The sequence below is a fragment of the Apodemus sylvaticus genome, chromosome 1 (assembly GCF_947179515.1).
Source record: "Apodemus sylvaticus chromosome 1, mApoSyl1.1, whole genome shotgun sequence".
In the NCBI taxonomy this organism is placed as follows: domain Eukaryota; kingdom Metazoa; phylum Chordata; class Mammalia; order Rodentia; family Muridae; genus Apodemus; species Apodemus sylvaticus.
Genome location: NC_067472.1, coordinates 57,291,850 through 57,314,908, shown reverse-complemented (window position 1 = coordinate 57,314,908; position 23,059 = coordinate 57,291,850). Strand labels below are relative to the sequence as shown.

The 23,059-nt window shown below is 55.7% G+C and overlaps 1 protein-coding gene across 9 annotated transcripts; it reads right to left on the bottom strand.

Annotated features, from left to right (window-relative positions):
* Positions 1-516: 516 nt before the first annotated feature.
* Positions 517-22,816, bottom strand: Pcnx3 (pecanex 3). Of its 9 annotated transcripts, none has more exons than XM_052192052.1 (35): positions 22,146-22,814; positions 21,619-21,806; positions 21,280-21,379; positions 21,119-21,158; positions 20,923-21,018; positions 19,592-20,719; positions 19,074-19,197; positions 18,815-18,993; positions 18,332-18,422; positions 17,810-17,945; positions 15,991-16,151; positions 14,494-14,647; positions 14,206-14,238; positions 13,808-13,979; positions 13,598-13,708; positions 13,158-13,249; positions 12,859-12,968; positions 12,501-12,606; positions 12,289-12,381; positions 12,004-12,154; positions 10,945-11,089; positions 10,464-10,641; positions 9,213-9,321; positions 8,968-9,097; positions 8,494-8,552; positions 8,180-8,395; positions 7,258-7,511; positions 3,325-3,555; positions 3,079-3,182; positions 2,717-2,864; positions 2,390-2,620; positions 2,031-2,305; positions 1,552-1,685; positions 1,174-1,472; positions 517-1,092 (listed from the first exon to the last, which is right to left on the bottom strand). In XM_052192052.1, exons 1-35 carry the CDS (start codon positions 22,296-22,298, stop codon positions 898-900), a joined length of 6,126 nt encoding a protein of 2,041 aa, XP_052048012.1. In that variant the 5' UTR covers positions 22,299-22,814; the 3' UTR covers positions 517-897. The 9 variants fall into 9 exon arrangements, with proteins under 9 accessions (XP_052048012.1, XP_052048028.1, XP_052048037.1 ...); XM_052192068.1 differs by having other exon boundaries at positions 15,991-16,133; XM_052192077.1 differs by having other exon boundaries at positions 17,840-17,945.
* Between the last annotated feature and the right edge of the window lie 243 nt (positions 22,817-23,059).

Here is a 23,059-nt window from a genome sequence, read left to right as displayed (position 1 = left end):
TAGAGGCCACTTAGTGTCCTGCTGTGGCCCAGCTTACTGCAAGTATTAGGACCAGAAACTATTTCACTCTTTAAGGGCTGAGCCTAGATGACCGATCCACAGGCTATCAGTTCTGCACTGGTGAACACCATTAAACCCAGCACTCTGGAGGCAGAGGCAGGTGAATCTGAGTTCAAGGACAGCCTGATCTACATAGGGAGTACACAGTAAGGCCCTGTCTCAAAAAAATAAAATAGAATCCTTTCTATTCAGGTGTTATTTTCTTTAAGCTTGGAACAAATGAGGTTGAGTAGTCGTTGAGCAAGATCAAGGCTGATGACTGTGTGGGCCACTAGGCCACAGAGGACTGCCTGAAAGGCAGAGGCTGGTGAAGGCGGCAGCCCATTCCACCAGATCTCCACGTCCAGGACCCAGCAGAGTCTGAGCCCACATCCTTCACGCTCTTCTGTGTTTATCCTCCCTGCCTCAGAGACCTCTACCAACCTCACCTAGTCCCACAGAAAATAAACTGCCAACCAAAATCAAAAATAGTGTTATTAATTTGGTGTCTCTGAAGGAAAGAAAAATGACAAAAGAACGAATGAACCCACCCTTGCCGTATGTCAGGCCCCAGGTTCAGGCTAAGGAGGCCAGCCTTGGGGGCAAAGTCAGTTCTGGCCATGGGCTCAAAGAGGGAGCGGCCCATGGGCTTGGCTCTTAGGGCCTGGCTAGGAAGCCACTGCCTCAATTTGGGGTGTCCAGGCCACAGATCAGGAAGAAAAGTCTGGGTCACTCCGTTCTGACACTGAAGTATCCAGATATCAGGGTGCAGACACCAGAGCCAAAGCCAATCAGTTCTGTGTTCCAGCAGAGTCCGAGCTACTGAGTCCTGGGGTGAGGTCAGCAGAGGCAGGCTACTCAGTACTGGTGCTCCAGCAAAGGTTGGGCAGCTGGGCTCTCTCGCTCCTCAGCAGGGGCAGGCCAGTCACCTGGGGCGCCAGAGGGTGTGCAACTCTCAGGAACACTGCTGTCCAAGCAAGGAATGTCCTGGGTTGTTCTGGCAGGCGAGGCCTCAGAGCTGACATCAGGACTGAGGCTGAGGTCTAGAGGGGCCTATGGAAGAGAAGACAGATGGATGAGCAGACAAGCCGGCCTGAGAACTCCTGGGGTCGTCTCCTTCCAGAAGTCCCTTACCTGAGATTTGGGGGTGCCTCCTTTGGGGCTCCCTGAGGCTGGCTCCCCATCAGGTCCTCCCAGTCCCTTCCGACCCCCCAGACTCCACTTCCCACTGGGTCCCTCAGAATTGAGGAGACCAGGGCCAGGAGGTCTTGAGGGCCGGGGACCCTCAGTGGGAGCAGGAGAAGCAGGGGGTGGTCCCGGGAGCCGAGGGGGAGGCCACTGCAGCAGAGGAGGGGGCCGCCCATCACCAGAGCCACTGAGGGAAGGCCGTGGCCCCCAGCTAGGACCCGGTGGGAGGGGCTGTTCACTGCTGCCTGTAGGACACAGATAAGAGCAAAGACCTCAGCCGGGCTACAGTCTAACCACTGCTTCAGCCAGGCTCTGCCTACTTACCTGCTGTATTTTCAGGAGTAGGGTGTGGCAAGGGGGGATTATTGCTGAGGGAGGCCAGGCCGCCGCCCCCACCACAGTCCGAATCATCCACATTCCCGCCGCTATTACAGCCAGCGCCACAGCCCTTATGAAGTCTGGGTGGAGAAGTGGGAGATGTGTAAGGGGGTCCAGGGCAGAGGCATTCAGAGCCCAAAAGAAACATCTAACATCTGAGTCCCAGGAGTCTCATCTCTTGAGAGATTTTGCTGCCTAGCTTATAGTCTTTTAACTACTAAAGCACGCTCTAGGGGAAAGGGGCCTCCCTGGATGGTGGGTCATCTCTCAGGGTCCAAGCTCACTGACTCCAGGACGGTTCACTGACACAGGTCATTTCTGTCATCTTGGAGGAAGCTTCCTTTGTCTCTGTGCTCCTGCTCCCTAAACCCCCGAGCATCAGCCCTCAGAAAGCTTCCTAAGCTAGGGCGGCAGCCAGGGCTCACCTCTCCCAGCTGCGCAAGAGCCACCGGGCAATGGCGCCCAGGCTTACAGGACCACCCCACAGCGCTCGCAGTTGGGGGTGGCTGCCAGCCAGAGACGTGGTAAGGGGCGATACGTAGATGGGGTAGCCCAGCGGCTGGTCGCACGAGGAGTTGATCATGTTTCGGAGTGCCTGCTTGGCATTCTGGATGCTGCCACGTTCAGGGTTGCGGTTGCGCAGGAACACCAGCTCTTGCTGCTGCCCAGCCCACAGCCCACGCACACACTCTCGGTTTACCTGTGGAGGGCCACACCAAAGGTCAGGGCCACGACACTGAGGAGGGGCATGGGCTGCAAGGTGGGGTAAGACCACGTGCCCCACCTTGATGACTCGGAAGCTGAGGTGGCGCCGGTTGAGCATGATGATCTTGTACTCATCAGAAGCATCGTCCATGACGTGGCGCAGTGCCAGCAGGGAGGGTGTGTTGCTGAGGATGGCGCTGCGCCAGGCAGGGTCCCCCTCATGGGAGATGACCAGCCGCTCCTCGTTGGCCGCAATGGCATCATACAGGGCTGCAGGCTCCTCATACTCATCAGGAGATGTGAAATGGTCCTGGTTGGAGGGGAGGACAGCAGTCAGGAACCGCTGGGCTTGGGGAAGGCTTCGTCTCCCATGGCCTCTTCCTCTGCCTGGACACCTCCCTCCTACCTGGTGAAGCTTGAGGGCCATGCGGACCCCAGGCGCCACCACTCGGTGGAGCAGATCCATGTCGGCAAAGACCCACTCATCGCGGGGAGAGGTGATGCGGAAGTCCCCCTTGAACAGGGCGTGCAGGCCATAGAGGAAGGGCTCCAGGCTGCGGGAGGAGAAGACATCAGCAACAGGGAGACAGCTAGAGCGGCTGCTCCCCAACCTGCCCAGGAGCCAGTCTCTTCCTCACAGAGCAGTGCCAGAGCAGGCAAGGCCGGTGCTGAGTGTCACCCACCTGAGAGGAACACACCCACAGATGTGGAGCTCCTCATGGAAGGGCAGAGGGAGAGCAGCAGGCTCAGCTCGCTGGGGGCACTCACCTGGCAGACATACTGTGTGAGGCTGTTCCCAGGGCCCGGCGACCCAGCACACACAGGCCAAAGCACAGTGTGACCAACGGTGAATTCCAGTCCTGGTCCACAGGCTAAGGCACAAAGACCCTAGTCAGCACAGCTCAGTGTGGGACTGGAGTCCAGACTGAGGGTCACCAAGTTGAAGGCAGTGACCAGGAAGCCCAGGTCCCAAAAGTCTGGAGAGGGGCAGACCTAAGGGGAAGGTGGCCTGACCTGGCTGCGCCGAGAGGCACAGTACTGGATCCACTCGAGGTGCACAGCGCAGAAGGACGGCAAGGAGAGGCCGGACAGCCTGAGGTCATAGTCCTCATCAACACTCAGTGAGAAGGTGGGGTCCGAGTCGGCATAACCAAGGGCCCGCACAGGCCGGAGAGCAGAGGCGATGCCCTCGTGGTTCAGCCAGGTCTCTAGCTTTGGAGAGCGGCTCACATAGTAGATGATGCTCTGGGAGGACAGGCAGGTGTCAGGGGCAACTCCACCCCCGACCCCAGCCATGGGGAGCACGCGCTCCAGCCGGGGCCACAATGCTGTCTTTCTATGGCGCAGCTTCTACAGCTCAGCCCAGCTCTCTGGAGCTAGGTAGGGAAGCAAGTTCTTCCTCTCCAGGACAGTGGTCTGCACCTTGTCCTCTTCTTGCCATCCCTAGAACCCAGCCCATCAGTAACGGGAACGGAGGCTCACACAGATGACAGTCTTGTCCAGTGTCACATAGCTGAGCACACTGGGCTGGAAAGTGAGGACGCTGTGCCACATCTACATCTCAGGGCCAGAAGGTCAGGCTGAAAGAGCATCCTGCCTACAGCCCAGGTAGCCCGCACGACCTGAGTCACAGGTCCCGTTACACTAATTACTATGACAGACATAAGGCCTTCTCTGAAAACAGTCAGAAGCATACACTTTATATCAAAGTTCAGTGTCTGACTGGGCAAGTGGACAGCAGCTCTGGGGAGTGAGGAAGCTGGCGGACTGCAGGGTTAGGGGACTCCATGTGCTTCCCTGAGCTGAGACTAATGGGCTTGGCCTTCTGGCCGGCTAAGTGGTGGGGAAGCCCAGCCCAGGGGACAGTGAAGCTGTCCATGGACAGGGAGTGCCCAGGCAATAGGGACAGCACGGTGATTGTGCTGGGACACTGGGCGGCTAAAAGCCTGGGAAAAATGGCCAGGGTACAAGCTAGGAAGCGCTGAAGCTCAAACACGTTTGCTAGTGGGCGGCTTCATGGCAGCGCGTGCGTGTGGGGGGAGAGGAGGCGGGGTGTATTCTTCAGTTCCCTACACAGATGTGGCCTTGGCAGCAGTCAATGAAGAAGTCTGATGAGAGCTGGCTGCTGACTTCGGCCTTACTAAAAGGAAGGAGCAGGAATGAGTGCTCTGTGGTCTCAGGCTGACCTTCCTGCCTAGAGAGCATCTCTGAGATCCAGGCACCACCACAGCCACTAAGAAAACCCTGGGTCAGGGAGGAGCTGACATGGAATGTGTTGATGCAGGTAATTTTTAACACTATCATTGTATTCTATGACATGCCCTCAGTGTGATTCTTAAATGAAAGTTCAAGACTTTCTAGGAAGAGCTCCTGTCTGGAACATTCTCTGTAGTTGTTTGCCTGGGTACACTTCACTGGCCATGAATGGGGCTCAGGACCACTGTGTCTCCCTGTGCGAGGCTCACTGCCTGTAAGAACTTCAGCTGTGGTGGGGCCATCACAGAGGCCCCACCATTCCTAAGGTTCACTAAAGGATGCAAGATAACATGCAAGAACTGAATACCTCAAGGATAGGGTTGGCTGCAGGTGGGTGCTGGGAGCTGGGAACAGGTGGCTCTGGAGCCAGAGACCGCATTTCATCTGTCACCCACTATTAGTGATGCCCATGGGAAGGGCACTATGTGAATGAGAGTAAAGTCCTTAGCACAGCCAGAGCTGCACGGAAGGGCAGAGTCTGTCTGGCCCATCTAGAAGGCCAAGCGCTGCCACAGCCTGGGCTCCTTGTCCAGCTGCTCCCCCAGCCCTGCGTTGTCCCTACAAGCTTCACCCCTCCATGCCTTTCTCAGAGCTCCAGGTATCACTTCTGCCCAGCTTCTCGGGGATCCAGGCTGAGGCACACTGGCTACTTCAAGGGATAGTAAAGCTGACAAGGCCAAGCTCATGCCAGTGTGCCTCCTCAGCCGAGCCAGCACTGCTGCACAGCAGTCCAGGGTACATGGAGCTCTGATGAAACTTGTGGGAAGAAGCAAGGTGACCTGGACATGAGTGGTCTGGGGTTGGGAATGACCTCTGGACCACTTCTGGCCTGCTTCTTAGTAAAGTGAAGGGCGGGCCTGCCTTACAAACTTTCCTAGGAGTGGTTTGGAGGACAAAAGGAACAACAGAATTATGGTTTCTCAGTTTTTCCAACACATGACTCTGAAAGATGTCCACACTGCCTGGGACAAAAGGACAGACTTGGGTTGCATGAGTTTGCCTTAAAGGGAACCTCAGTGAAGCAGGCTCACCAGCAGGCCACCAGTGTCTCAGGGCAGATCTTAAGTGCATGTGGGACCTGGACTGTGACACAAACCTATCACACGCTAAGGTGCTTTGAATGAGAACACCCTGCATAAGTTCGTTTGAATATTTGGTTCTCCCTTGGAGGACTGTGTAGGAAGAATTAACAGTGGCCTTGTTGGGGGAGGTGTGGACTGAAGATGGACTCTGAGGCCTCAGAAGCTCCAGCCATGTGGATAATTATGACATAAGCTCTAAGCTACTTCGTGCTCCCTGCAATGATGATGTCACGCACTGACTCCCTCAAACTGTAAGCCAGCCCAATTAAATGGTTTCTAGATAAGTGGCCGTGGTCATGGCATCTCTTCATAGAAACAGAAGAGTAACCAAGACATTCCCATAGTGCTCCTCTCTGCGTGTAACAAAAGCTCACTGTTCCTAATGTTCTACAAGCCTGCAAGGCTGTTTCAGGGCAAGAGGCACCATACTAGGTTGCCCGAAACCCTACAATTTCCAGCAGAGCTCCTAACCTCACTGTGTCTCACCACTTTCAACAGGTCTCAAGATGCTCTGGCCTGACTTGAGCCCTCTTCCTCCCACCCAGGACAAGGCCTAGTGAGTGAGATGCCAGGCCTGAGTCTAGAGCCTGGCTCTGTCATATTCTAATGCCAATGCTCCAACAAATCATTTCACCTCTACAGATGATGTGTGTCTGTGTGTGCATGTGGGGACCAGAGGCCGACATCCAGTGTCTCTCAGTTGTATGTGCGTGTGGGGACCAGAGGCTGGCAACAAGTGTCTCCCTCAGCTGCTCGCTCCCTTATTTTTTTTTTCAAGACAGGGTTTCTCTGTGTAGCCCTGGCTGTCCTGGAACTCAACTCTGTAGACCAGGCTGGCCTTAAACTCAGAAATCCACCTGCCTCTGCCAAGTGCTGGGATTACAGGCGTGCGCCACCACCGCCCCGCTCGCTCCCTTATTTTTGAGTCAAGGATTCTCACTGAATCTGGAGCTCACCAATTTGGTTAAACTAATTGGTCAGTAAGTCCCAGAGACCCTTCAATATCCAGACCCTCGGCTTTGGGATTAGAAGTCATGCCAGGATGTCCAGCTTCCGCAGGATCTGAATTCAGGTCCTCATGGCTGTTTACATGCCAAGCATCTAACCAGCTCCCTGCCCTGACCTGTTCTGAGAGTCTTTCCCATCGTGCAGGCTGACCTTGGATCCTAATCCTCTGCCCTTAACCAGTCCCATCACTGTAGGCTGGGAAAGGCTGCTGGGTTTTATTTTGGTAACTATGAGTTGAATCTAGGGTCTCAAACATGCTAGGCATGCATTCTACCGCACTCCTATCCCTGTGGTGGTCCTGAAGACATGCCTTAGCCAACTGGCCCAGCTGGACGCAGCAGCCTGGGGGGGTGGATCCAGGAATGTGCTGCCCACCCACCCTCCACACGCAGGGCCTGAGACAGGCATTCTAGAAGGTGCGATAGGGAGCTCCGACTCCAGGCACTTGCTCACCAAGGCCTCCGTGGCCTACTGTCTGATGGTAGCACTGTGAAGAATGTTTCCCTTCACCTTCAGTCATCCTACACTCAGCCAACAGACGCAGAAGCATGCTTGCATAGTGACAATTCACCGGGCTGCCACCCAGCCCCAGAGCCCATACCTTGACATAGTAGGTGACGAGGATCTTGCGGAGGTCAAAGACCTGCAGCATGGAGGCTGCATTGTTGTCACTGATGCTGTAGCCTTCCAGCACATACTTGCTGGCTGTCACCTCCCAGGCCAGCCAGCGCTGCCCGAAGGCAGCGTTGAAGGACAGGACCCGGGGCAGGTGGCCAGGCTCACAGCAGCAGCAACCCTCATCTTCCTCCACGCCCTCCGTGATGGCCTCCACCTCGCGCTGCTGGCAGTACGTGCCTGTGGGACAGGGTTGCCCGGTCAGAGCTACTAGGATAATCCCTACTTGCACTACCAAGTGCCCAAAATGGCAACAGACCCGCTGCCGCTCAGCTCCTACCCTAGACACTACGTCAAGGTCACTAAATGAATGGATGGACCAAGTGAGACCCTTTCTCCTCAGAACCCCAACTGCCAGAGACTTTCTCTGCCAGGGGTCAGAGAAAAATGGGTTCAGTTCCCTCCATTTATTGAGGCAAAGACCAAAACTTATTTTTAAAAAAAGTGACTTTCTCAAGATCCTGGTGCTCATGCGCTGTCCTTGGAGTCAGCCTCCCTCGAGGCCCCGAAGGACTTGTCTTAAAATGGCACATATGAACTCGAGAGCAAGGGACCAGCCACCTACAGTGCTGGCTGCCATGCCGCTTGTCAGGCCCAGGGAAGAGCCAGAGGAGGCCGGAAGCTACATCAGCACTCAGGCCTCACCTGTCAGCAGTACTCTGAGGACTCTGAGGTCAAAGGCGGTGTGTTATATACGGGGTGTCACTGCAGGTGGGGCGCCAGACTAGGACACCCACACTCAGGAGGAAGAGAGCGCTGCCTGAGGTCACCCAGTGACCTGAGAGCTGGACGAGAACCCAGACTCCACACACACTAACTATGTCTCCCAGCTCAGGCCTGTAGCTCACCCCGGAACTCAAGGCCACGAAGCTGGAAGGTGACGAGGCCATTGCCAACCTCAATGAGGTGCACTAGCGCGTTGAGGTAGTCAGAGGCCAGGACAAAGCAGTCTCCAGGGCCATAATTGCCCCAGCGGCCCAGCACCAGATCGCCACAGAGCGTGTGCTGCAGGGAGCGTGTCAGGTGCTCATAGAAGATGGAGTTGAGGTTGTTGTCATCAGCGCCTGGGATCCACAACAACATAAACAGGTGAGTATCAGGGAAAGAGGGCACCTTCCAGGAGACAGCCTGCCTGTAAGCTCCTGGGCAAGCAGCTACGTACCTGGGTTCCGGTCCAGCTGTGTCACTAGGCGAGTGTTGGAATGATCCACACGTTTAGTGCTATTAGCGAGAGCAACAGTGCATGGGCGGGGTCAGGCAGGCAGACATCCTCTGCCCAAGCTCCACCCTGGTCCTCTCTGAGTCCACATCCCTGAGCTATGAGTAGAGGCCACCTGTGACAGCCCACTGTAGCTGACAGAAGAGGACGCTAAAGCTTATGGACATGAAGGGACTCACACAGGACCCGAGGGAGAGACCTGGAGCAGAATGGGGTCTCACAGAGGCCAGGCGATCCAGGAGGTTTGGATGGCTGCATGTTTGGCCTTCACCAGACTCACTACCGTGAGTGTCCCCAAAGCCAAGCACTCGGACCCCTGCTGTGGGGACCCGGAACCCCTTTCTAGTGCTTTCTGGCCAGGACTCCAAGGCCTCACTTGCCTGTTGGTCACCAGTTCCTATCTCTCATGTGACTTACTTATAGTCCCTCTCCCAGAACTTGAGGGGCCTTGCATAGGACATGATGAAGACTGCGCTGCCCAGCAGGGGGTTGAGTGGGGTAGAGAAGAGCCCCGAGAGCAGGGCCTGGAGGAACAGCATAGCTGAGTCTGGGCACAAGTCAAGGACGTAACAGGCTCATGGGACCGTCCGCCTCCCTCACCTCCCTCTCCTCCCTCTGCAGCAACACACCCCGCCCCCAGAGGGAAACCAGAAGCTGGATACGTGGCACAGCGAAGGGCTGGGCAAAAGCATGGAAGGCTGAGCCCCAGGTGATCTGCCACGGTGCGATGTAGGTCAGTACAAAACGCAGCTTATACAGCAGGTCCCAAAGCTGTGGGTCACCAAGGTCACGGTGATAAGACACATAGTCAAACATGGTGGTAAGATCTACGGAGCCTCCAGACAACAGTCCCATGGTGCTGACTCTGAGACCACACTCCCAGCCTTTTCTTTCTAGACTTGGCTTGCAACACCTGAAGCCATGGTAACTTCTGACTGGCTCCAAAGAACATTAGGCAGTTAACTCCCACGATGACAGTGGGATGTCCCTCCTGCCCTCCCTAGTCCACAGATAGGAAAGGCCCAGTTCAGATAAAAACAGGGAAGTCAAATGACTTGCTCTGGTCACGTTACTTAATCTTTAGCGAGGCTTTCAAGGAATGAGCCTAGCCCCGCCCTCGGAGGCTCTAAGGCAAGCCTGGTCTCTACTAGTTCCAGATATTTAAGAGGACCACAAGTTTCGAGGCAGCCTGGGCTGTAGAGTTGTATAGGTGAGCCTATACAACTTAGACTATCTCAAAACAAGAATTCAAAAGAGGGACGATCAAACAGTTCAGTGTTAGAATACTTGCACAGTACACCCCAGGCCCTGGGTTCACATTCTAGTCACTAAGTAACTAAAGCAGAAGGGGACCGAGCATGGAAGCTTGCTAGCAAACAAGCCAGACGTGAGAAATCCCTCGAAGGCAGTGTGGCTCCCAGCACCCTGGCAGGTGGTAGGCCTTCAGGATGTGGGGATGGTCCTTTGTTCCATGTGACCCCCAATCCCTGAGTGGGGATCCCACAGCCCAAGAGAACAGCAATGCATCCAGGCTCTAGGGAGTCTATTCTCAGCTGTGACCCCAGCTTCAAGACACTGGCTAGTAGGGGGCAGCGCTCAGAGGGTAGCTTTACAGCATCAGAGGACAAGGTCAGGTCTTGATCTGGCTGATCCTGAGAAAAGTGGTTGTGAGATCAGACTGGCTACCAACTCCCAGGAGGGCCTGAGGCAAGTTTCCATTCAGAGTGTCAACCTGCTCTCTGCTGGAAGAAGTGGAGGAATCCCCTCCGCAGGCTACTGCAAAGGCCACACACAGTTAGAGCAATACAGGTGTGCAGGTCTGCGGGTCTGCAGACACACGTTCCCCAAGAGACCCCTTCTACCCTGCCGCTTGCTCCCCAGCCTGGGTCTGAGCCGACCGACCTGCGGCTTACCTTGCTGCAGAGCAGGGACATGAGGAAGTAGTCAAGCAGGAAGCCCTGCGACAGCCTCGGGTAGTCGAAGTGGAAGAGGAGGACGGTGAAGGCCAGCGTCAGGTACTGCTGGGGCGGGCAGCAGAAAGCCGAGCGCAGCAGCTTCAGCCCCGCCACGGTCATCAGCAAGGCCCGGCAGCTGTGGGGTGGGCAATCAGACAAGGCAGGGCCTTAGGGAGGAGTGGGCGCAGACACACAGCTCTCACAGCACTTTAAATGCAACCCTAGGCATCTGCTGTCTACAACAGCCCTTTGTGTTTTAGTGGGGTGGGGGCAGTACCTCCGAATGAGGTGAAGGGGGACACATTTGCTCCAACTGATAGCTCATTAAGAGCTAGAATCCCGCCTTGGCTTTTTGCCAGTCTTAGGTCCTACCCATTCCTCAGTGGGAATCACATGAGGATATATACAGAGAGCGGCAGGGCTTTGGGGGAGTCCTCACTGGAGGCAGAATTTGTCTGGGTGGCTGACGACCGCGTGGGCGTCCACGGTGAGAGCATTGAGAACCACAGCAGGGTAGATGAGGTACTTCTCCACACACTGCAGGCCAGCATAGAGCTTCTCAAACCACATCACCTGGGCAGCACCTGTAATGGAAGGGAACGGTCAGCTAGCATGTGGTTCTCAACATGTCACCTCTCTGGAGCCCAGAGGACTAGGCACCCCAGGGCCAGAAAGCACCCAGGAAGGTGGGCAAACCATCTATGCTGTCCTGGGCTCCTGGAGATGTGGGCTAGTGTCTTTGGAATACTGCTAACAGTTCTGAATACGGATGAAGAGCCCAACAGGACAGGGGCTCCAAGCCCACTCAGCGTGTCACAGGCTTGGAATAAGCACTAGGTGGTTCTGACCCACTAGTGGCAATTCAGAATATAAAACTACTTTTAAAAGTGTTGGAATCCTCTTCCACTAGAGACAGCAGGAAGCAAGGCAGGGGCTGTTGGGGTTTTGTCTAAGCTCCACCCCACACCTACCTGGCAATAGCCAGGTATGCCCCACCCCAGAGATCTGGCCCACTATAAGAGGGGCTACTTGCCCCTCCTCTCCCTCTTTGCTTTCTGCTCTCCCACACTCTCTCACCTCTCTGCCCCTGGGGCTCTTCCCCCCTCCACGTGGTCATGGCCGGCCTCCACTCCACTCTCTCTATTCTCTCTCTCTCTTCTCTCTCTTCTCTCTCTTCTCTCTCTCTCTCTCTCTCTCTCTCTCTCTCTCTCTCTCTCTGCCTCTCTCTCTGCCTCTCTCTACCACTAACTCCCATCCCCTACTCTGAATAAACTCTATTCTATACTATGCCTGTGTGTGTGTGGTCCCTCAGGGGCAGAGGTGCCCAGGCAAGGGCCCGCCTGGACACCTTCCCCCACACCGCCTAGCCACACTCCCCTAACCCCCTATAGTCTCCCCCTTTTAAGCCCCTTCAGGGGCTGTGCACAGGGTTGGAGCCCAGCAGAGACTGTACCGGGCAAGTGCAGGCAATGGGAAAGAAGGGACCAGTGGGGCTCACCTCGCACTTCATACTGGCTGTATTCCAGTGGTTTCAGCACAGGCTGGGAGAGGCAGAACCAGGGGAGCTGTTTGCGAAGCTGTGGCAGCAGGTAATGCGTGAAGAAGCCCACAGCTCCTGCCAGCGCATACAACACGAAGCCCAGAACTGACTGTAGGAGGGAGAGGCCAGAGGCCCAGTTTAGCCTGGGCTCAGCCCACCAAGGTAGGCGTGGCCTACAGAGGGGCTCTCAAGTACAGCAGGCACTTATCCATACCAAAAGGGCGTGACCTATGCCACACGAACCTTCAGGGCGATGAAGACGGTGCTGGCACTGATGGCGAAGGTGAGCACGGCAATGACCACGCACATCACCAGGTCAGAGTGCAAGACTTCCCGCTGCAGAGCCAGGAGGAAAAACAGCCTGAGTGCCCACTGCATGGGTTCACACATCCTCCCCAGGTCCAGACCTGCCGGAATCCCATACTCCTACACCCTCATCAGCTCCCACCCCTCACCACTGACTGACGCATCTTCTCTGGCAGTGGGTCTGGGGGTTCGGCCCGGGCCGTCTCTAGGCTCCGCTCCTCTAGCTCTGGGAAGAGCTTACTCCGGACTAGAGACCTGAAAGGAAGAAGAAGTGCCAAGGAAGGCACTAATGTCCCTTCCTCACACAGTTAGTGTCAGTCCCAGGCATATGCACTGACCACCCAAGTTCCAGGTGTGCACATTTTCACACACACACACACACACACATTCAGACAGTACTCTATCATGCACTTATGGCTAAGCAGTCATATAGTACTCTGTCATGTACAGATAAGCACACAGTCAGAGAGTACTCTGTATGCACAGATAGGCACAGACAGCACTCACCAGAGAACAGTGGGGTCACTGCTCTGCCGACTCAGATGGTAGGACAGTGCCACCAGGAGGCCACAGAAGACGGAGAAGAGGACAGGAACGTGCTGCTCTGGCCAAGGTGTCTGAAAGAGAGAACCCATGCTGGTCAGGGGTCGTGAAGAGACGTGTTGGGGAAGACAAGGGGTGTCCTATGTGAGAAGCCACTGCTGAGCCTAATTCCCAGCCCTGTCCCAACGACCCCACCCACCCACCACCCACCCCCACCCCCACCCCCCGGAGTTAGCATGCCCAGCTCCTGGAACTGCCCATACCTTGATGGCCCCAAGGCAGAAACCATAGAGCAGGGCAGCAGCCAGCAGGCTTCGTGTGAGGCTGAAGACTGCAGTGAGTGGGCTGGTGGCGGCTGTGAGCAGGGGGAAATGGGTAAAGCCCAGCTCTGACCTACGGGCCTCACCTCTCACCCTGTCCCACTGCTCCTCAATGCCCACAAGACCTCCCCTGGCACCACCCTCCTCCACTGGACCTTCAGAGCTTCTAGCGTTCTGGGCTGAAACCATTGGCTGGGGAGGGGGGAGGGGAAAAAAAACGAGAGGGGATCAAAGAGGACAGGGGATGGGCCCCGGCAGCCACGCCACAGAGGTTTTGGGAAAAGGCTCTGTAAGAACCAGAGCTGCAGACCCAATGGGGGTCGGGGGGAACCCTCCTGGCCCAACACTGTCTCTTCCGCATAAGCCACCTGTGGGCACCATACCTGTGCCCCCAAAGCCATGCATGTCTATCTGCTCCAGGAGGTACATGAGGCAGGTGTTGACCTGGGGCAGGAGGCCCAGGAGGAAGACAAACGGGAAGCACAAGGTGAACACTGTCCAGGAGCAGGGAAGACAGGACTAATTAGCCTGCCAGCCTCTCCCTGGCCCACCCTCTAGACTCCCTCCCTTGGGTCAGTCTTGCCCTGCCTTACCAGTAGCCACATCTCGGGCGCAGAAGAAGAAAGAGGCAGAGAAGAGTGTGAGGCCGTAGAGAGAGACAGGTGGGAAGGGCTGAGCAGTCCCCAGGGCGTCCAACAGCCAGATGAGTAGACAGCAGATACAGAAGTAGACAGGCCGGCTGTACGCAATCACCCAGTTGTGGCCCTAGGGAGTGGGCCAGTGAGGAATTGGGCCTTCCCCACTGACCTCCCTGGGGCATGTGCACACATTCAACATGCCCCAGGCTTGACCACATCCAAGCTGGAGAACTGGGGAAGATGGGAGCAAAGCGCGTGGTGAGGGAACTCGGCCCCTCTCCCACCATGGCCTCGAATTTGCTCTGACCCTCCCAGGGCCTTCTGGCCAGAGCATCGCCCCCACAGGTACTCACATGCATGGGAGACGCTGCGTCAGGCTGCACGCTCTGGAAGAGACAGGGCTATGTTGGCAACAAGAACTGGTGTCCACAGAAAAGGGAAGTCACTCAGACCAGCTCCACCACTGGACAATAAGTGACCAAGGCAGGACTCTGGACTGTCTGTCCTGAGCCTCAGTACAGTACACATGGGTACCTGGCTACAGGGGACCTTAACCAGAGCAGCCATGCTTCCCCTCAGACCCGAAACAGGGGAAAGCGGATGGCCCGGGGAAGTTGTGTATTTGGGGAGCCAGGCCTGACCTTGAGCAGGGAGTACTGACAGGAGGCGATGACCAGACAGAACTGGAAGACCCAGATGTCAGTGAAGAAGCCCTTGAGCAGCAACAGGTATCCCAGGAAGGCAACCAGGCTGCTCAATCCAACACCGAAAATGTTCTCCATTATCCCACGTGTCCTACAAAGACATGTGGGGCAGGAAGCCGTGTCAGGACACAGCTTCCTGCCCCACTTTCTAAGGGGAGTTGGGGAGACAAGACTCTGCCCTAAAGTTACATATACCTCTGGGCCTTAAAAAGCCAAACCTTGCCAGGTGGTGGTGGCGCACGCCTTTAATCCCAGCACTTGAGAGGCACAGGCAGGTGGATTTCTGAGTTCAAGGCCAGCCTGGTCTACAGAGTGAGTTCCAGGACAGCCAGGGCTACACAGAGAAACCCTGTCTCGAAAAACAAAAAAGAAAGAAAAGAAAAGAAAAGAAAGAAAAGAAAAGAAAAGAAAAGAAAGAAAAGGAAAGAAAAGGAAAGGAAAGGAAAGAAAAGAAAGGAAAGGAAAGGAAAGGAAAGGAAAGGAAAGGAAAGGAAAGAAAAGAAAAGCCAAACCTCTGACCTCATAGGGAAGAGGACAGATTGCACTTGCTCTGAAAAACCGTCTTGTTGCTGCCCTTAGCCCATCTTTGGCCATCCAGACACAGACGTTCAAGGCACGGTTGTTCCTGGCCACGCCCCCTTCCTGCTCACACTAACAGGAGTTACAGCAGGAGGGCCAAGATGTGCACACAGGCAGACCCCAGCCACACGAGTGAAACAAGGATGTACAGGACGCCAGGATGTGGGATCTAGGCCCGACGCCTTGATGGCATCTTTATCTGACTTTCTGGCCTGTTTCCCCTCTGGAAAACGGGAAAGGTTTTGAGACAACCAGGATTATGAATGTACTTAGGTTTCAGCACTCAAGCATATGGAAGAGAAAGAAAGAGACTGACCCTGGAATGAGGGAGCAGTGAGGGATCACTCCGTTTTGAGGAAGGCTTCAAGGGAAGGGTAGCCATTGAACCCCATCCTTTTATACCCTCTGCAGCCTAAGAAACCCCTTGCAGCAGAGTGGTGGTCACACCTCTACTAGAACTTTTAGGGCTGAAGAAGAAGGATCACTGTAAGTCTAGAGTTACAGAGTGAATTTCAGGCTGGTCTAGGATACAAATGAGACCTTGCCTAAAAAACAACAAACAGAAACCAAGCCAGGTACAGTAGTGCACACCTGTAACCTCAGCACATGGTAGGTGGAAACAAGATAACCAGAGTTGAGGGTTAGCCTCAGGTACATAGCAAATCTGAACCCAGCCTGGTCTATGATACCCTTTTTCAAAAGCCAAAAACAATAACAAAGAAATCCACTTCAGTCTCCAGCAACTGAGGCATTCAAGGTCTCTGATGGCATGACCATCTTCACAAGTTTAGAGTTTGGAAGACCAGAGTCCCAACACTTTCTGGGGATCGGGAACTAATACTTGTAGGTACTCACCGGTCCAGCAGAGCCAGCAGGGCCAGCCGCTCATAGCGCACAGAGGTCCAACGGCCAGGAAGAAACCAGTACTTGTAGCTGTGCTGGGCCCGGGGTGGTGCCTCCTCCATCAATGTCTGCTCCTGGGATTCGTGCAGGGAGTCCTGGTCCAGCAGGTCAAACTGCAGTCCCCACAGCCGCATCTATCAGCCCCACCACCCCATTGATCTAACATAACCCCTCCCCCAATGCTGATCTGATGACTGGCTATGTAACTGAGCACATCAAGGCGCATCTGTCCTCTAACCCTCGGCCTGCCTCCCTCTCCATCACAAAGGCTCGCTCCTAGCTCTGGGTTCCTAGGACACCGTTGGATTGTTGTTATAGGTTGCCAGGTGCCAGAGTCACCAAATCATACATCTGCCTTCTGAAATCAGGCAGAATATTCAGTGAAGTCTACTTTGTCCTTCAGGATCTATCACAAATGACATCTCCTCCAAGACGGAGCCACCACTGTCATTGTAACAACCCCATTCAGGAACACAGAACACCTGGTTCAGCGGACAGGCTAGAGCTGCGTGTCCCTGAGAAAAGTACTTAGCTTCTTTAGTATAGACATATCCTTCACTCAACATGCATTTCTAGAGATGGCTCAAAAGGTAAAAACCACTTGTCACACAAAACTGACAGCCTGAGTTCAATCTCTGGACCCCATAGTTGGAAGAGAAAACTGACTCCTACTCATGTATACTGTGATATGCCTGTTTGCACAGGCATGAATATGTGCATGCACATGCACACACACACAGACAAAAACATCTGCAGGATACAGTGGAGAGCCCATTGCAAAGATGCCCGGCTCTGGCCTTTAAGTTACTACTAGACTGCAAGGATGATGCCGTCAATCCCATATAATGGTTACGTAAAATAAACAGCCAAGAAAGAGGAGCCAGGCCTGGCAGCAATGACCTATAATAATCTTAGGTAACTGGGAAGCTGAGTCAGGAGGACTCCAAATTCAAGGCCTACCTGTGCTACAGAGTGAGGTTAATGCCAGCCCAGTCAACTTAATGAGTCTGTCTCAGGCTGGAAAAGCAGCCTGGAAATACAGTGCTCGCCCAGGATTCAGTCCCCAGTATCTCACACAGACACACATACACTCCAGCCATGGTGGGTTCTAGCAGTGCTCAGTCAGCTGTGATCTGAGGCGTTAGCACATTCTGGGTTAGGCCTATTTCAGAGCTGCTCTCTGAACTCTGTAGAGTGGAGACTCTGTTTTGAGGTCTGGGTGTGTAAGCACTTTAATGCAGGCAGGGTCCCTCTGTAGTGCAAGGCTGGCCTTCAGTTCCCAGGCTCACGTAAGATCCTGTCAGCCTCTGGAGAAGCCGGGATCCACATGGTCGGGGTCATGTTTTATGCACTTATTACTTCTGTTAACTACTGGAATGATTGTGTTAGTGATAAATGATCAGAAGTAAGAAAGGACACCATTAGTAACCACATTGCTGTCAGGATAACGCCTCAGGCAATCACACCTTAACTGTCAGGCACAGGACAAAAAAAGGCCCCTTCTGCAGGGATCATTGTGAAACAACCATTGTCCTGTTGGCTGCTCCTGCCCTGGGATCAGAGCGGTACACATTTACAGAGTAAATAAACATACGACTGAGGAGGCATTCAGCTTCAAGCCATTAAAGATGGGGACATAGTGGTGTCCCCAAGCTCCTCCTCGGGGATCTAGCCCTCTTGGGATGCCCACGCAGGCTATCTACCTAGACCAGCCTTAGACATCTGATACATGCGTCTTGTCCCACACAGCCCTTTCAAAGCTGCTCCTCACCTCCGGGATTTCCAGGGGCACCCTGCGCACCTGCATACCCTGAAGAACCACTGGCCTCGGTTGTAACAGGTTCAAGCCTCCTGTGGCTTCAGGCACATCAGCTGAGTGGAAGCTGGAGGAATGTGAGTGTCGGTCCCTGTGGATCAGGAGCAATGAGGGTGAAGGGCAGCGACAAGCCCTGCATCTTGGTGAGTCGGGAGTCAAGGCCAAGTAGGTGGGGCACCTGCCCCACGGCTGGTGCCCGGGGATCAGAAGCGCGGAGTCAGGAGAAGGCAGATTGTAGGAGTAGCTCTCCTGCGGGCTCCGGCCTACTCGGAAGCTGTGCTTCCCTGCCCTCCTCCCCAGAAGCCAATACTATGCTTCCTAGAAGACTTGGAAGCCTAGCATGACCTCTGCCCCAGTCTCCTACTGTCTTCCCCTCCTTAGCTCTTTGCTGCCCCACCAGAGTAAAGAATACTAAGTTCAAGTGCTCTCAGAAATGCAGTCTGCCAGGCCCACAGGAAGCCCACCCTGGAGACTCACCAGGCTCCATTGGCTGCCTGCTCGCCTGGCTGACTCACAGGGTTCTCATAGCCACCTCCAGCTAGGCCAAAGGTATACGACCGCCGTACACCTGGGGCAGAGGGACAACAGCACCATCAAGGCCTGAGACTACAAGGGCATCAAGGCCAACAAACAAGGGTGGTGTGTCTCCTGTCGTGACAGCCCAGCTCCTAAGGACCAAGTATTAGGTAGGAAGGGGACTACAGATCAAAAGCCTAGGCCCTGTGGTCAGCCTGCCTTGGGCAGGGCTCTGTTCTACCACTAGCTCAGCCTGTGGCTTCAGGTGTGCCTCTGTTTCCTCATAGCAGAGCAGGGATAATGACACCCACATCTCAGAGATGCTGCAAGGATGACACTGGGCAGCACAGTAAAGCCCTTGCCACAGAGCCAAGGGTGGGTGGGTAGCCACGATGCCTGCAGGAAGCATGGAAGAGGCGCTAGGCTGGCCGGGGAAGGGCTCACCACTCTCATCGTAGAAATAGTGCACAGCACCCTCGGAAGTGTCATCAAAATTGCTGGCTTCGTGGACGCTGGGGCCAGCTCGGGTGAGCAACAGGGAAGAGGCAAAGTGCAGAGCAGAGGGCAGGGTCAGCGCCCGGGAGTGAGAGGCAGCCCGGCCCCGCTGAGCCTCCTGTAGGCTGCTGGACAGGGTAAGCCCGAAGTTAGCACCAGGCGGAGCCAGTTGGCCCTTCTACCCTGCAGCCATGGGGCAGATGCTCACCTAGGTGGTGAGCCCATGACAGAGGCGGGAGGCGTAGGGTTGCTGCCTGCATTGTGTCGTCTCCGGATAGCCTGAGCCCTCCTCACATTGCTCGTGCATTCCCGCTGACCTGTTTCCTCAGGTGCTGTCCGGAAAGAAGCCCCAAGCATAAGCGACAGGCTGGGCTGGGCTGGGCTGGGCTGGGGACGGGTGCTCCAGAATGGAGCTAAAGGTAGACTTAGTACAGCACCACTTAGTCCCAGGAGCCCTGCCTGCACATCTCTAGCCATTCATGCCTCAGTTTTCTCATCTGGAAATAAGAATGACAATCATCTGCCCTGCCCCACTGCTGGGCAGATGCTGTCCGCAGGGAACAGAGGCTCAGTGCTAACCACAGCCTGGAGGTGTGGCCCACATGTCTTATCCATGGAGTACGTGTCCACCTGCCTCCTGAGATGGAGGATGGGCTGACACTGACTAGGTTACCCAGACTCAACCCTCCCGGCTCTTCCTCACCCTCACCCCTGGGCCCCACTCACCTCCCCCCACAGCACCTTCCTCCTGCAGCTCCCCCCGCCAGCCAGGCTGGTTGGCAGCAGGTCCCCTACGGGCTTCAGGAGGCAGCACAGCAGGCTCGCCAGCGGCCAGCTCCATTCCTGGCTGGGCCTCCAGCTCGGCCTTGGAGCCAGCCAGGGGAGCCCTTAAGACATCACCCCCTGCCCCATCCATGCTCAACACACGTGCATGAGTTTTGGCACTGGCAGTACTGGGCGTCCGCTGGGTCCCATAGGGTCGCTTAGGGGGCACAGCAGATCCTTCTTCAGCCCCATGAGGGGCCCGCCGCTTCCGAGGACCCCCTGCTGCACCCTGGGAGCTCTCGGGGGAGTAGCAAGAAGTAGATGAGGAGCTATCAGTGCTATAGCGGCGCTGAGACCGGAGACTGGATGCTGGACTCAGCTCACTCCCTTCACTGGTGTCTTCATCTTCAAAGAAGCCTGAGCCCTCAAGCAAGGGCCGTCTTGGGGTACGGCCAGGTGGGGAGTGTTCTCGCATGGGGGGCCGCCGTTTGTTAGGCCGAAGCAGGGCCAAGTCCTTGGGCCGCACAACCAGGAGCGGCTCAGTTTGGCCCGGTGGTGTCCCTGCTCCAATGACTGTGTCAAAGGAACGAAGTGTATCATCTGAGGGGACCCCAGCATCTGGGGAGGCAGGCAGCTCAGCCTCAGAAGGAGGGTCTGTGTCACTGCCCTCTGGGGCATGCCCACCAGGGGGACTGTCCAGGTGTGTAGAGTTAGTCTTCTCACTTTTGAAGCTGCTCAGAGTCTCTCTGTCAGTCCCACTGAAGCAGGAGTCTGAAGAACCAGCTTTCTGGGGCACAGGGTCCCCCGAGCCCCTCCGGTCCAAGGGCTGGTAGCCTCCAGTTCCCCGACATTGTTCCCGCCGACTACTGGTCCTCACTAGGGCCCGGTCAGGCCGGGTCAGGGTCAGAAAGCTCTTGCTTAGCTCCTGGCTGAGGCTCCCTTTCAGTAAAGGGCTCATGGGAGTATCAGCCACGCCGCTGCCACCCCAGGCAACACCATCTCCAGTCATGGGAGAACGCTCAGAAGAATCCGTACTGGGGAGGGAGGGGTCTGGGACAACCCCTGGGGGTGTCTGGGGAAGGTCTCCAACTGTTAAAAGAAAGAAAGAGATGAGAGAAGGGCATGTGGCAATGCGGGCTCGTGTAAGGGGATCTCATGACCTCTATTTCCCACAGAGGGTATGGGCACGAGAGGAACACCAAGGTGATCCCATCTGGGAGCACAACAGTGGAGCCAGATTTGGGATGATGTAATCCTGAGACACCTGCCCTTCCCGCCGGCCCATCACTCACTCAGTCTCTCTGGAGAGCTGGGTTTCAGCAGCCCCCGGTCGGCAGAGGTCACAATCACATTGTTGCTGCCCTGCTCCCGTACCAGCTCCTTGATGTCTGTAGCACAGCACCAGAGTGATCACAATGACCCTAGGGTCCTCAACATCATCCCGTCCACACCACTACCACCATCCAGCCCAGAACAGCAGCCACCTACCTCTGAGGGGCCCAGAATCCTCCATCCGGGGCAGCAATTCCTGATCAGCCAGAGGAGAGAGCACAAATGAACAAGCAGAGCCAGAGCTGCGTGGAGCAGGCCCACAGCAGGGACAGCTCCCAGGACAGCAGGGAGGGAAGCCTGAGGTTGGGCCTACTCACCGAAACCTGGTTGAAGCCAAACACAGAATGCTGGGAACTGCAGCGCACAGGGGGTGTGGAACTCACTTTCCGGAACACCGTCATCTCCACACCAGGGTCCCTGCAAACAGAAAGGACAGCTGAGAAGAGGCTCTCAGCTAATCTCTCTTTCCTGTTTCTTCTCCCCTTCCTTAACACCCCTTCCTCCTCAAGGCTCCCTCCCTTCTACTGCTCTACTTAGACTGACTACAGGAAGTACTTAGAGCCAGTGTTCCCTCGGCCTTCCCTGTCTTCCAAGACACTAGACACAAGAACAAGCACAGGAACAACGGTCCCTGAAATAGCCAATGCCCTCCTCACCTGGGAAGACTGCTCTCCCCCTGGGCAGCCTCTTCTTCCTGCTCTGCCATGGTAGAGTTGCGTTTCTCCACAATCTCGCCCTGGTCGAACATGGCATGCAGGCGATAATTCACAGTCTTGATGGTAGCAAAGATGACAGCTACCACCAGGCAGTACACTCCAGCCACCATCAGGCTGGGGGGCAGGACCTGGAGATGACAGTTAAGTTGGATGCTTTCTCATAAAAACCTTGCTCCCTCGAAGATGTACCTGCCACCACTATAAAGAATTAGGATTCATCAGTTTACAAAACTTCATCACCCCCTCATGTAACAGTACAAAGACCCCTGTTAGGAGCAGCCCTCTGTGTAACCAAATAGATTAAATGAGGCTCAAGGTCACTCCACGTAGAAAAGGCTTGGTCTTCCCTCTATATAAAACCAAACTCTATAGTGACTCGCCTCACTCGACACCCTAGGACTCAAGATGCCCATCCCTCCAGACTGTCCTCCCTCTCGCTGTAGTCACAGGTGGCGGCAGCCTCTCACCATGTACAGCAGGAAGGGAAACATGAGCAAGAAGATCCACACATAAAGATGGAAGCAGTTGGAGAAGGTGCTCTGATGTGGATCGAAGAACCAACCGCCAGTGAGCGAGGCCCACACCCCCTGGCGCAGGATCTGCAACACCTGAGACCCCATGGCCCAGCCGCTGCTGCGCACGCCCTCCTCCCGGGACCCTCATGGGGGCGGCCCCCGGCCCATGCCCCGCTGGCGCCCGAGGGTCCCGGGGTCCGACTTAGATTTCACGCCATGGCCTCCCCCAACGGGGGGAGGGGATTGGTAGGGCGAGGGCACAGGCAGGGGGCGGGGCCGGCACAGGCAGTCAGCGGATCAGGCCGGGATACTGGGGTGGGACTGCATCAGAGGCGGGGCCTGGGCCCCCACCGGTGGCCCTGAACTGTTGTAAGGGGCCGAGCCTGAAAGCCAGCGCAGGGCAAGGGCTGGGCACTCGTCGGCGGCATCCAGAGGTGGGCGTGGAATAGGCGCTCTCCGAGTGCCAGTGATAGGTCCCTTGGCTCCGGACCGGAGAAATCCTTGGGACCCTGAAGTCCACTTCCGGGGTCGCAGGTCACTCGCTTGGGGCTCTGCGTTCGCCCCGCTTCTACCGGTGCCGGCGCAAAGGGAAGGCCGGAAGGAGCCGCGAGCTGCCAGCCTGCACAGGCGCATGCGCCCGTTAGAACCTGTTAGGACCCGGAAAAGGAAAACCTGGCGGCAAAAGTGCGCAAGCGCGGAGAAGTGAGACGTGACGGATTGCTGAGATGTCTCAGGGGCGCGCGCAGTCAAATTCTAGAGAGACCAAAAATGGGAAGTGATTTGGCCTAAGCGCACGCCCGGATAAGTCGCCACTGGGTAACGACTTAATGAATGGCGCAAAGCTTTTCCAATGTGTTACAGGAGGT